Here is a 14,115-nt window from a genome sequence, read left to right on the forward strand (position 1 = left end):
ATTATTGATTTTCTGTATTGCTTTTATGAACAACGTTAACGAATGTAGCTGGCCAAAACGGGAATTGGATGCAAACATGTCAATTGGAATGAAAAAGATGTGTAGACATTTCCCTGAAATCGTTTAAGGGTGACAAAAGCATTCACTTTTTGTTTGGCTGCTTTTGTTTATAATTGCATAATTTAAAAAATTGACCACATGAAGAATGCTGTGTTGTTTCAGTAGGAATCACTGGGAGGTTTTGCTCCGGTACGTACCAGTGAGAGCTCAGCACAGCTGCCTTACCCCAGCTTGAGCTGTGAGCTGGAGAGAGATTTCCCAGGTGTCTGATACCCTGGCTGGGACACGCGCGCGCAGGCGGAGGTGACTATGTGACACTCAGATAGGGAAATACAGTGAAAGTAGGAACAAACCAGAGTCAGAATTTGTAAAACATTCTAGTAATGAACTGTTATGAACTGGAAGGAAGAAAGGACCATCATCTTAATCCCTTCCTACCTGTATATTTTCTATTTTTTTTATATGCAGTGTATATTTTTCTACTTTGTCCAATATAGTAGTTATATCCCAAGTCAAGAGACTTCTAAAAGTCTTTTTAGGATTCCATTCAATAAACAAATCTTTAATTACAATGAAAGGCTGCTTGATTTAACAGTTTTAGCATATAATTCTCTACAAATTTTATTTTCATTGATGAATTAGAACTACACTTTGAGAAATCTCTTTTAAATAATTTGTAGGAAGCTTCTAGCGGTCTTTGTAAGGAAGTTTTCAACTGAGAATATTTGGTACTCTAATGGTACTAATGGTAATCTAATTGACTAATTTTCTTACCCTTACCATAATTTATTTCATATGAAGTTCTCGATGATTCATGTATCATTATGAACTTGGAATTACGAGGGCAAAGGGGAGCGTATTCAGTGTTTGGTGCAGAGAGAGGAACAGCATTGATGGGGTGTGGAGAGGAAGCCGTGTTCCTCTGGGAAATTGGTAAAAATAGCACGTGGGAAACAAAACTTAGGATCAACGTTTAATTGCTGAAGCACCAGTCAATTTGCAGGGGATTTGCTGCGTAAGGGCTCTGACACAATTCTATGAACTCTTTATAATAGTAGAAAACAGGAGTAATAAAGTGCCCTATGTTCAGTTTTTCTGGTATTTGGCACACTTAGCATGTTATGGTAATATCCCTCTCTTTAACTAAGTGATAATTAGTTTAGAAGAGATGCTCTAGAGGCTATTGCTAATATATATTTTGAGTTTTCCTGAAACTTGCCTTGAATCCTTTTCTGGGGAGAATGGAACTATTTTTTCCCCTGATCTGGTTCATCTTGTTAGTGTCACTTTGGTTTGTATGTCCTTTAATCATTGCTTAGTCCATTTGCATGATTTTAAGACTTTTTTTTTTTACTTGTAGTAATATTAGAATGTAGTAAAATATATTATGCTCCATTTTTAAAATTCACAGTTTTCTGTTTGTTCCCACAGGATTATGTTCAGAAACTGTACCTGTAACTGATGTGTCACACAGTGAATCAATTGAAGAAAGCCCTTTCCGTCCCCCTTCCCATTCTTTTTCCACCGTCTTCGATGAGGACAAGCCAATAGCCAGCAGTGGAACTTACAACTTGGACTTCGATAACATTGAGTTGGTTGATTCTCTCCATGCCTTAGGACCAAGCTCTCCAGAATCAAAGAATCGTGATCCCAAAGCGAATGTTCGAAGAAAATCTACCGATTCAGTCCCAGTTTCCAAATCTACGTTGTCTCGATCTCTTAGTTTGCAAGCAAGTGATTTTGATGGAGTGTCTTACCTTGGCAATAGTGAGACGTTAACACCGGCAGCAGATGCGTACAGTACTGGTTCAAGTAGTGCTTCTAGTACCCTTAAGAGAACAAAGAAATCCAGACCAGCTTCCGTAAAAAAGAAGCAGTCAGCAAAAAAATCTCTGGATGCTCCACCGGTGAAGGAAACACCACAAGAACCGTCTGACCTTGGCCAAGCAGCGTGTGCCCTAGGTGAGGATCAAACAGTATCTGAAGCAAAGGCTGACTCGGTAAAGCCCGAATGTACTGAACCTTCTAAAATCTCTGCTGAGAAACAGGAGGCCCCGCCTGTGCCTGAAGGATCCTACCCTTTAGATCCCGACAGTTTTGAAGGTATTAGTGCATTTAGCACGGGAGGTGGCAAAGTACAAAACTCTCCCCCTGCCAATAAGAAGACGCTACCTCTTACAACGGCACCGGAGGCTGTGGAGGTGACTCCGCCTGACACTGGAGGACAAGAAGACCCTCCAGTCAAAGGCATTGCTGTAAGGCTGGAGTTTGATTATTCTGAAGAAAAAGGGGTGAGTGAAGACCAGCAGGAGAGTACTCCTCCTCCCAAAAAAGCAAGTAAAAAGCCTGGTGCTAAAATGCCACTACGGAGGCCAAAGACTAAAAAGTCAGTGGAAAAGCTTGACAATGCTCCAACCACACCGACCAAGTCACCCAGTGATCCAAACGAAATCCCTATCACAAAAGGTTCTTACACCTTTGACATTGACAAGTGGGATGATCCCAATTTTAATCCGTTCTCATCTAGTACAAAAATGCAAGAATCGCCCAAACTGCCTCAACAAACTTACAGTTTCGAGCCAGACATGTGCGAGGACTCTATTGACCCTTTCAAGTCTTCTTCTAAGATAGCCAGCTCACCCTCTAAATCTCCAGCTTCCTTTGAGATACCAGCCAGTGCCAATGAAACCAATGGAACTGAAGGAGACAACTTGAATAAACCTGCAAAAAAGAAAAAGACGCCACTAAAAACGTAAGTTAAAGGGCAAACCTGTGTCTAGATTAGAAGCGCGTTCCTGTCCTTTAGCACAGGCACACCAGGCTTATATTTGAAAGGAGAAAGGAAGATGCTGTTGAGTGTTGGTAGCCACAAAACTGGAATCGTGCTGGGGGTCTATACGTGCCCTGCCTCATCCTATTTCCTCAACAGCTTGATATTTCCAGACTGAAGGGGAGAACCAGGGCTAAATCAAGCCAGATCAGGCCACTGGACTGGCAATTGGATTTCTGAACTTTTGGGGCTTAGTGTAGCTTTGAGTCTGATTAAGTCCAAATTTGATCAATTTTGTGCCAAATTTTCTGTAGCCTTGTTTTGGGAATTTGGTCCTGTTTAAGCTGATTGAAGCATTCACACCAGTGAAGACTATTTTGTGAATCATCGGGTTTGAGAGTGGGACATGAAATAGTAAGGCAGCAACAAATCTCCTGTTGCACACAGCAGGAAGATTGTTTTATCTAGTGTCATACAGCATTTAAAAGAAAATAACTTGAAACAGAAGAGTGCGATATTGTAATATATATTTGTAGATACAAGACTAAAAATTATGAAAACTTTCCTGTCTGTGAAAGAGCTTACGGTTCCGTAGAACGGTTAAAATCTCCTGGACTGCTACGTGTTAGGGAAATACCCAGCTTTGAGACACAGTTGACAGACTGCAGGATAAATTCTCTAGCCTGTTGTCTTTAGATACTTGATCAATGATTTCAGTGGCTAGTTGTGTTGATTCCACGGTTAACTTGCTGGTGTGTGTTATCTTACCTGTTCAGACATGGTTATTTTGAGTTGGCAATCAGTCAGTTTCTATCCTGTTTATCCGAAATTTATGCCCTGTGTGTACCTATAAGAAAGTATCTCGCTGCGTGTCGCTTTATGATTTAAATGTTTCAGCTAACTCACAGCAACGTGACTTAAAATTACAAAAGCCTGACAATTTGAAGAAAATTTGGTTAATGTAAAGCAGTACAAAAAATGATCTCCTTCATGGAGTGAGGTGGAGATTGTTCCATTTTTTCTGAGCAGCCTGCTGCTCTCTAGATGTCTAATTCATGTCCCATGCCAGATTTTGTGCCATTTTTTCTTTTTAGGGACATTTCTGACTTACAAAAATTATAGACCACTGTACAGTTGAGTTGGGTTTGAGTAGTTTTGATGTTGCTTCTTTTTGAGGTATACCTAAAATTTCAGGGAAATTAAGGTGGAAGTTAAGATGCATGCTAAGCCTGAGACAGTTTCCGAGCCTACAATCCAAGGTGGTTTTGTACAAAACAAGAAGACTTAAAGTCTGACCACAAGACAGGAACAATTTGAATCTTACTGGGGAAATGCAGAGGGAGAGAGGGGAATTTTAATATCACCAAATCTTTAAATCTGATATTTGCAGCCAGCCAGCGTCTCCTTCTGTCCTCCAGTAGCTGCAGTGGAGTTGACAGACTCCCAGTATAAACCTCGTGAGTCCACCGATCTGTTGTGAATATCAGAAACAGTTCCAAAGTTGTTAATTTAGGAGCAACGTGAGTTTACAAAGAGTTTGCTAAACCGTATCCCTCCTTGGGAAAATCCACCGCGGGAAGGTCCTGTCCTGCAGTCACAAAGTTCACTGCTGGTCTTTATTGTGGTGGAAGCAGTGAAGCCACCCTAGGAGCAGGGCTGACAGGTCCTTAGGTCAGGAGATTTGCAGGAATTCCCAGCCCTTGTCTGGGACAACTTTCACTGCGTTGTGTTACGTGTCCGCTTGCTGCAGCCCCGTAACCTACTTTTGCAAGTGGTTTCTAACGAAGAAGAGAATCTGCACATTAATGGACAGTGCAGCCTGCAGCCATAATACTTTCTAGAAGAAAAATTCCCCGAGGCTTGTTGGGGGATGCCAGGGGAAGCAGTGGCTGTGTTTGCTTCTGCCTGTCTCTGGTCTCTCCTCTCCACAAAATGGACCCTTGACATGACTCCTCCATGGGGTCCAGTGTAGGAGAAGCCCTGGCCAGGCAAGGAGATGGGGTTTAGGACCCTTCTTGGTGGTGCTCTCTTGCTGGGATGGGAGAGAGAAGCTAGTGCAAACGCTTTGACTGCAAGGGGTAGAAAGAGAGGGTGCTTGAATTAGGAAATGATACTGTAATGTACCAGGACTCGTAAAACCAAAATAATGGATAATCTTGTGAAGCCAAGGGTTTTTATTAACACTATTGAGAGATACAGAAATATAACTGTATGGGATATTTTGAAAATATGTTCCTTGTACAGAAAGACTGCGATCTCTAGATTAGACTATGGGAGGTGAAGATGTCAGGAATGAATTTAAGCCGTTGCTGAGCCTGCATTGCTTTGAATCTGTGCCATATGCCAGGTCTTACTTGCGTTAAATCACTAAAAATCACAGTTTTTTATTCTGGAATGAAACCTGCACAAGTCTGAGTGTTGACCTCTGTGAAAAGATGAGATTTTTAGAAGAGATGTCAACTCAACACAAATTCAAGAGAGTTGAGGCTGTTCAGCCTGGAGAAGAGGAGGCTCCGGGGAGACCTTATAGCGGCCTTCCAGTGCCTAGAGAGGGGCTGCACGAAATATGGGGAGAAACTCTTCAGTAGGGCCTGTTGCCATAGGACAAGGGGTAATGGTTTAAACTAAAAGAGGGTAGATTTGGACTACATATAAGGAATAATTTTTTCATTGTGAGGGTGGTGAGGCACTGGGACAGGTTGCCCAGAAGAGTGGTGGATGCCCCATCCCTGGAAATGTTCCAGGCCAGGTTGGGTGGGGCTCTGAGGAACCTGATCTGGTTGGAGATGTCCCTGCTCCTTGCAGGAGGTTGGACTGGATGGCCTTTAACGGTCCCTCCCAACCCAAACAATTCTGTGATTCTGCAAAATCACTCTCTGGTCATATTCCGAAGTGCTGAGCTGTTTTGAGATAGATCATCTTACTCAGATGACAGTGAGCAAAGAGCAGGCGATGCTACCCGGATGCCTGCTCATAGTAATGAGTAAAAAGAGGTGGCTTCTGTAGACATTGCTCTCACAACTGTTGGATGATTGGAGGCTGTGTTTAGAAATGGAAGGTGCCAGCTTTCAAGAGCGTTGCACATGAGAAGAGCCAAGCAGAAACTGCCAAGCTGATAAGTAGATGAAAACTTTTCTTAGCCTTGATTGTTTGGCAAGGTGCGCTTCTGTTTTCAGGGCAACGAATTTGTTCTGTCGGAACACAAAGTTAGGTTCCAAAAATAGCAAGATTTAAAGAAGTGTCATTTTCTTTCTTGATTTAGGTAAATAATTGGAAATGGTCAGGTAACTTTCTGTACTGTCGTAAGAAATCAGCAGATCTGAAAAAGCCTGGCATAACTGTGCTCTTTCCTTAAGCTTAGCTGCCATTCAAGAATAGTTTTACATCCCATATAATAACAAATACTGTGTTTTGGAAAGAAAGTGGGTGAGTACCATCAGGCAAGGCAAGGAGGGTTAGCACGTTGATAAGAACTTAACTCGCAGGCCTCAGCTTTGAAAAATGTGTTTTGTAAGCTGAAAGCATGTCAAAAGTATAACATTGAATTTGAAAACATTGAAGGACTTGATTAATATTTTTTTCTCCCCATATGTTTTGCAATAAAAAGTAGAGGTTAAGATTATACAGGTAGAAAATATGCATGATCAGATTGCCTTAACACATTAACATTAACAGAGTATTTGTAGGTTTATCTTTTTTGTCAGTTCCTTCTGTCTGTCTCTCTTTTCTTTGTCTTATTTGTCTTAGGATGGTAGAAGATGTGATGTCTGTATGTTCTCTGTTGTAAGTAATTCTAAGCTAACAATTCAAGTTTCCTCTTTGATTTATGCCTTTTTAATTTTACTCATTTGTTTTGCAGCATGATCAGTTATTATTCAGCATGAAGCTTTTCTGTTAACTATGTCACTCCACTGGCACGTGTAAAAGCTATTTTAAGCAAGATGCCTGTCTGTGAATGAGTTTGAGGAATCTATGGCCTCGTCACCTGTTTGCCTATCAAAGAAAATCCTCTTTTAGAAACTATATAGATTTTGTATCCTTGAGCTAAAATACGAAAGTTCTATTTCTACCGTTGTACAATCAGTTTTTGTAAATACTTCATAAAGTGTTTCTCCTTCTTAAAGGAATAAGTGATCTAATTACTTCCAGCATCATAACTAGATAATTAGTAGCATCGAACACACTGATATTCAGCTGTCCAATTTATTTTCCCCTCTAGATGTGGTATTGATTTACCCTCTGCCGATTGAAACCCATTATAATTTCTAGTGTTGATCTTCCCGTCATTGATCGGGCGTGAGCTGGTGGGCAGTAATTTTTGCCGCTGCATCTCAGTTCAAACATTAATCTTTGTCAGCGAGTTTGCTGTGGTATTTTTCTCCCTTTTCTAGTGAGCAACAAAAATGTGTTTCAATAACTCTGGCAATATGCATCAAGAGAGCAGGTGAATAATTGGTTTATTTCCTTGTTAGAAAATATTTTTAACCAATTGGGAATAAACAGAAAGGCAACATTCATAATTCTACATCAAGACACGATGTATGTTCTTCATTCCTTTTGCCTGATTGAAACCTGTGGGATCTTGAAAGGCTGCAGTGTCCGTGCTCCCAGTGAGCTGTCAGAGGAACTGGGAGCAGAATTGCCGTATTTGTTGTTGTATTTATTCTAAAGATGATCCATTGTGCACATTTGTAAAGATAACAGCTTTATTCTGGCGTCTTGGGAAGAGCCTCTGCCTCAGCTGTTTTTATGCAGTTCATCCAAAGCGTACCAGTTTTTTTCTTAATGATTTATGGGGTCATTGGAGCTCACTGCCCAACTTTATCAGAGTTTTAATTCTCAGGTAAAGATGTGTTTTAAACCTGGTTTTCAGGTGGGAAACTGAAGCAGACAGAAGCTAAATAATTTGCTTAAGGCCACTGAGGATGTCTGCGATGGAGCAGGGATTTGAATTGCAATCGAGCAGCAGCTCTGTTCTGTAAATGTGTCAGTAGTTAGCATGAAAAATATGGCAATCCTGCTTTTCTCAGCTTTTGGGGAATCGAGGCCTGTTCAAGTGCATGACAAGAATATGTACCTATGGCATGTTTCTCTGGGGTGATGCTGCCTAATGGATGGGATTTTAAAACAGAAGGGCTTGCAGAGGTTGCATTGTCTGTGGCTGTCTCTTGCCAAGTGTGAAATGACCCGATTCTTGCTGGTGTTACCATATTAACTCTGTTAACTTTATTTTCAGTGATACATTTAGGGTGAAAAAATCACCAAAAAGATCCCCACTATCTGATCCTCCTTCTCAGGTAAAGTACTGCCTTATTTTGATGCATGTAATTTGTGTTCTTGCAGGGGCAAAAAAGGGAAATTTTATTTATTTGATTGTGGAATTGAATGTTTAATAATAGAAGAGGATTTTTTAAAGAGTATAAGCATATTGGTGTCAAAGTATAGCACGCTGGGCTATAATCATAAGGTATTATGTCTCTAGAAACGTGTACACAATGTATATTAGACATAGTATTTGCTCTGGGAATTCCAGTTAGACTATTTGTAAATGTACTTTGGAAAGTCCAGTGTTACAGTGGAGCAAGTATCCTTGACTAAGTATCTTCAATCAACTGTCTGAAAAACTAGACATAACCATACACCCTGCATCTTTTATATTAGAAAGTAAGAAACTAAATGTATGAAATTGGTGGGCTGGAAGGGAAATAGAAATAAAACAAGTGGGCTGATCCACCAGGAACATGTGCTTGGATGGTTTTATTCCTTGCTGTAAACTGCCAGCAGGTGGTTTTCTTGGAGGAGAAGTTAACAAAAGCTTTTCTGCCTACAAAGGCCTAACTGCTTTGATGTGGCACAGCTCCTTCCAGCTGCTGTTCCTCTTCCTGTTATCCATCCTGCCCTTTTATTTGTGCTGCTTGGCAGCGTGGAAGTGAAGAAGGGGTTCGTGACCTTGCAGACCTACGAAGGTTTGCTTCCGTGAGGGAAGCCTAAAAAGTCAGTTTTGGTAGTCAAAGGCTTCAGTTGTGGGTTATGTGTGTCACTTATGTCAAGTGCCTAACAGATTTAAATGATTCTGGATTTTCTTTCTTCCCTGTTACCAAGGCAGCTTTGCAATGCGAGCATTTGTCATCAAAGAAATGAGGAAACTTGCTGCTAGTAGAGTACTAAACAAAGTGCTTCAATATTTTTCATTAAGTATTTTGTACAGAGCTGCATCAAATATTATGGAATGGAAAAGGTGATTGTGGTCACGCAAAGGAATTCAGAGAGTTAACTATTCAACGTGTTAATGAAGGATAATAGAATTAATTGGCGCTTGTTTTCTGCAGGATCCCACTCCACTGCCTACTCCAGAAACACCTCCCGTCATATCCACGGTGGTTCATGCAACAGATGAGGAGAAACTGGCGTCGTCAGTGACCAGTCAGAAATGGACCTGCATGACTGTGGACCTGAACACGGATAAGCAGGATTACCCGCAACCGTCTGACCTGTCTACATTTGTTAATGAGACCAAGTTCAGCTCTCCTACAGAGGGTATGCTTTCTAAAGGGCTGTCTGCTTCCAGCTGATGTTATATTTACTGAGAGAGAGGTTTTGGTTTGTTCAAGGATGTTGACATGTACTTTGCTGAATGCAAGCTGTATTGTTTGGGAACCCGAAAAAATGACGCTCTTTGGACCAGTCTGGGGAACTTGGGAGTTACGGGGAGCTGAGTGTAAGACCTCAATAGTCTGACCTTGAGTTTTCAAGAAAGAGTAGAGAGGAAGCTTAAAGGAAAATGAAAGGGTCTATCAGAGAAGGGCTTTTCCTTCCTTTGTATGTTTAGTTGTAGACATGCTCTGTTCTTCTGTGCGTGCAGCCTGTTCTCTCTGTGTCTTCATGGGAGACTGGGATCTGATACTGCTCTCGGTTAGCACTCTTGGACCCAGAGTCACTCAACTACTGATTTTGACTGAGCCTATTCTTCTAACCTCAGCAGGAGAAGGTCTCAGGTTAAAATTCTGCTCTGAGTTTGTGTACTGGATGATTTTATTCCATGGAGACCCTTAACATGGCATCTCTCCTCCAGATTCCTAGGAGCCAGGTATCTTTATGCATTAAAATGTCCAAGATATCCCCTGAAAAAGGCAGTTATCTTTCACATGCCAAATAAAATTTCCCTCTAGATCAGCTTATTAAGATTTTTCCTCTTGTACCTTCCTATAAGCAGTTGTGAGCCAAAGCTGGAAGTTTCTGTTAAGAGAAGAGTCATTCCAGGTCTGTGAAAGGCGGAAGAGACGGAATTTAGAAAATTTGTGTGTGGCCTTCCTTGGGGTTACCAGAGGGAATACTGCTTTGCAACATCTGCTGCAAGCGCAGATTTTCAGCTTTGTGGGTGGGACGAATGTATGAGTTTAACTTGGCTTAAACTTTTTCTTCTTGATCAGAATTTTTTTTTTTCCCTGACCTTTCAACCATGTCCCAATCTACCATTAAAGCTACTTTATGCCATTTTAGACTGAGTCTGCAGAGTTTTGGCCTAATTAGGAACTGCTAAGCTTTTAGGTCAAATGTGTTTGACATTAAAAGGCACGAATAATCACAGTGGTTTTAATGGAACTGCACGTGTTCATGTGCATGTGCTTATATGTTTGCGTGGCCTGCGCTTTTTGGAAATATATTGAGTCTTCTGTACAGATAAGTATTTCAGTCTGGATAAATCCATTTGACTTTATTATCAAATTACAAATCTTAGACACCGGCTTCACTTCGTTTGTATTAAAAAAAAAAAAACAACTTGAAAGAAGTACTTCTTAGAAAATAAGCCCCCTAAATCTGGGAAAATGGAAATTAAATGGAAGGGAATGGAACAAAAGAATAGTGAGAGATACTCTAAGGCAATCATTTTAGTTATCAAAGTGGGTAGAAGAAAGTGAGTAAAGCTCCTAATTAAATGCTAATTGTCTTGTCTCGTGTACTCCATGGTATAGTTGAGTTTCAGATTACATGCTAATTATAATCAACAACGCTTCCGCTTTACAGATCTCTTAAAAATAATAATTTTTTTCCCTTGACAGTCTTGCTCCTGCGACTTTGAGAAATTTTTGAGTAATTCCAGGCTGTTTCTCAGTGCGAATATTTTAACCCCTCCCAGATACCAGGATGAGTGTTATCCTGTAACCTAACACGGCTTTTGTACAGATAACAGCCCAACTACTGAGTCAGCCCATACATCCAGCTCTCATCTGTTGCGCGCGCCGCTTATAACTGCTGCCATTTTTCGTGTTTCACGGACCAGAAATAAGCAGTAATTATTAGCAGATAATTCTGATGTAATCTTACAGCTATTTGTGGGAGGAGTTGGAGGACATCACTTAGTAAGTCTGTTGTATGTATTTCTAAAAGAGAATTGTCTTGCTTCATGGGATATCCTGGGCACTTGTAATTTGGAATATATAGAGATAACCGGAACATATAATTTTGGAGGGCAGATGATATCTTACCTAGGAGAGGATATAGACTCTAATTTTGCAGGAAACTTCTGAGAGCAATGAGACAAAACAAACTGCCTTTAGTGAGCCATGTTATTCCTTATCTTTCTAGTTGAAGTGTTTCCGTCTGTGTCCTGCCTTTTTTAAATCAGTAAAGTTGAATATGTGTTGTCCCAAAAGTCAGTTTGGGTTGCAATTGCGAAGCCGCGGGCAGATGGAAGATCGCTGCCAGCTGTGCCAGCAGAGGACAGTGCCGGTACATCTCCTGCCCGTGAGCGCGCTTGTACGCTCGCTCGCTGGCTGCTCGCTGGGGTCGTAGAGCTGCCCCGTGAACACTGGCTACGCACCTCACCAGGCTACGTAAGATAAGTGAAATAGAGAAAGGCAGTTACTGAACACTGGACCCTGTTATCTGGTATTTCATGCTTTCTCCTGCAATTTTGCATCTAGTAGGTTGTTTGAATCTCATCGTTTCATTTTTGGTTTTGCTTTCACTAGGAAGAAGCTTGTATCTGATACTGGCAGGTTGTCCATCTTGCCTGGATCCCTATTACGGTTAAAAACATATGATGCTAGGAATTTAAATGTGAGGAGCCTGCTATGATAGCATTCTCTTCACTTAGACGTTTTACTGTTAATATCTCCCACATGTCAGGTACTGAGAGTTTGTGGCTGTTCCTCTTCAGTGGTTGTTTGACAAAATACGTAGACTTGTGGAATTACGGTGCTTGTACTCTGCAGTGCTTTTTATTATTCAAAAATTTTCAGCATTGTAAACTCACATTGTACCCTTTGGAACTTTTTTTTTACAAAAGAAGTAAGAGATCATCTTTAGGGTTGGTTTGTTTTTAAAGAACAAACATTTTAATGACAGTTACTGTCTTCCCGATACAAGCCCTACTTTTCAAAAGCTGCTCAAATGTAGAAGAATTTTAGCACATACTTTTATCATAATGTAAATGCTAGTGTGCCATTCAATAGAGCTTATCTATAATGGAAAATAAATTATACAGATGTTTTATTGAATTAACTCATGGAAACAGTAAAATACAGCATTAGGACAAATTAATTATGTTTTTAATTTTTAAATTAAGGTGTCATTGAACAAAGTCTTTGCTTTTATTTGGAGGCAGGAAGGTATGCTCCCTTTTCCATTTTGCTGTGTTTTATCTGTCTGCCTCCGTGTCGGCTCCTGGGTGACCATGGATTGGAAAGAAATACTGGTTATTCCCTCCAGTGTAATTAAGAGATTAGAAGTAGAGAAACAGTAAAGATTTAAATTTTTATTAGGATTTAAATTTAGAGTTCTTTGTAAATTTTCCTGCCTTAGGCTTTTCCTCTGTAACTAAAATGTGAAAATGTTGTGTTACCCCCAGTTCAGTGAGCATACAGGTATTTTATGTATCTTTTTATCTTAAGTGATACCACAGTAGTCCTTCTAATTTAAAACCTGTTTGATAAACATTAAGAAAGAGAAATTGCTTCATTTCTCAACTGCTCTTAAAAGGTTTTAGCATACATTAAAGGAAACTAGTATCAGCATTACTGATTATTGAAAAATGTATTTTCCGTGGTGAGATAACATGATAGGGAAAATTATCTGTGCTCTAAAAGCACTCTGAAACTTTGTTAATATTCTGGCCCCTGGGGCAGAATCTTCAGCAAATTGATAGAGCTGAAATTTTTAACACACATTAATTTGCCTGAAATGTGTCACAGGTTCATTGTTAAAAATCAATGAAAAGCAGTGCTCCTTCTGTTTTCTCTCTGTATATTCTGTTTTTAATGCCTCATAGAAAACTATTGAGGAGAATGGGAGTGGCCCTTGTAAATGAGAAGAGATCTCATTTACTTCTGCAGAAATCATTTCATGGCATGTATTTAATGGCTCTTTTCTTTTTTTTCTGTTGCAGAACTGGAATATGGCAACTCATATGAAATAGAATATATGGAGAAAATAGGCTCCTCGGTGCCTGTAAGTTCTCCCTTCCGTTTCATTCATTTGCATTCCCTTGTAATAATATACTATCCTGATAATGCCATCAGCCTCACTATCCCTTAAATTAATTATAAAGTGCCTGCAGCAGATTTGCAAAACCAGTTCCTTTAAATTGGCACAACTGGGGTGAATTGCATGTGCTTTGCTGTCCTGTATCCTGTAGATCTCATTCCATTTTATTATTTTATTTTTAAGCTAGCTTCATAGCAGTTCTTTCTAGAGATTAAAAGCAAATCAGTATTTCCAGCAGTGTAGAGTACAGAGCTGTCTCTACCAGTTATTGAACTATTTTAAGAAACTCAGGGTAAAACTTTCAAGAAGATGGAAGGAATCAGGAGAGAATACAGAATAAATGGGAAATTTTGAGTGCAGTACTATACATTATCAGTTGTATTGCCTTACTTCTATTTAATTCATAGAACTGATAGCTTGACTAGATCCAGTGGGGCTATATCCACAGGGGAAGTTAGAAAAATCAAGCGTGTATGTCAGGTGCTTAAAGTGATGAGAAGCTTCAATGAATATTTTAGTAACACTTCAGTCAAGAGATGCCTCCTGCCTGACAGGACCAGAAATATGATTATCCCCAAAGTGGGAGAAGAAGAGCCATTACAAAGAGTGAACTGTTTAGGTTTTGTTCTTTAATGGTTTCTTCCTTCAAGGGATTATTTCAGTACCGGTTGGCATGGGCTGTATTACAGCCTATTATTAGTTGTCTGTCAAATCATTTGGTCACTTAAGGCTTCACTGACCTGAATTAGCTTTCGTGGAGAATGGTTGAGTTGCTTAACAAGCCTTTCTTTTCCTGTTGC

At 40.1% G+C, this 14,115-nt stretch overlaps 1 protein-coding gene across 8 annotated transcripts in view; it reads left to right on the plus strand.

Annotated features, from left to right (window-relative positions):
- TACC2 (transforming acidic coiled-coil containing protein 2) overlaps positions 1-14,115 on the plus strand; it is a 143,813-nt gene that overhangs the window by 104,964 nt on the left and 24,734 nt on the right. For all 8 annotated transcript variants that reach the window (XR_015259053.1, XM_086752012.1, XM_086752016.1 and 5 more), the window contains 4 exons: positions 1,492-2,812; positions 8,067-8,127; positions 9,160-9,367; positions 13,218-13,279. Coding sequence is in view for 7 of the 8 variants with exons in the window: in XM_086752012.1 (XP_086608138.1) it covers positions 1,492-2,812; positions 8,067-8,127; positions 9,160-9,367; positions 13,218-13,279 (1,652 nt within the window). In the remaining variant the exon portion in view is untranslated. The remainder of the gene's footprint in view (positions 1-1,491; positions 2,813-8,066; positions 8,128-9,159; positions 9,368-13,217; positions 13,280-14,115) is intronic.

This window comes from Chlamydotis macqueenii, chromosome 7 (assembly GCF_036417535.1).
Source record: "Chlamydotis macqueenii isolate bChlMac1 chromosome 7, bChlMac1.mat, whole genome shotgun sequence".
Taxonomy (NCBI): domain Eukaryota; kingdom Metazoa; phylum Chordata; class Aves; order Otidiformes; family Otididae; genus Chlamydotis; species Chlamydotis macqueenii.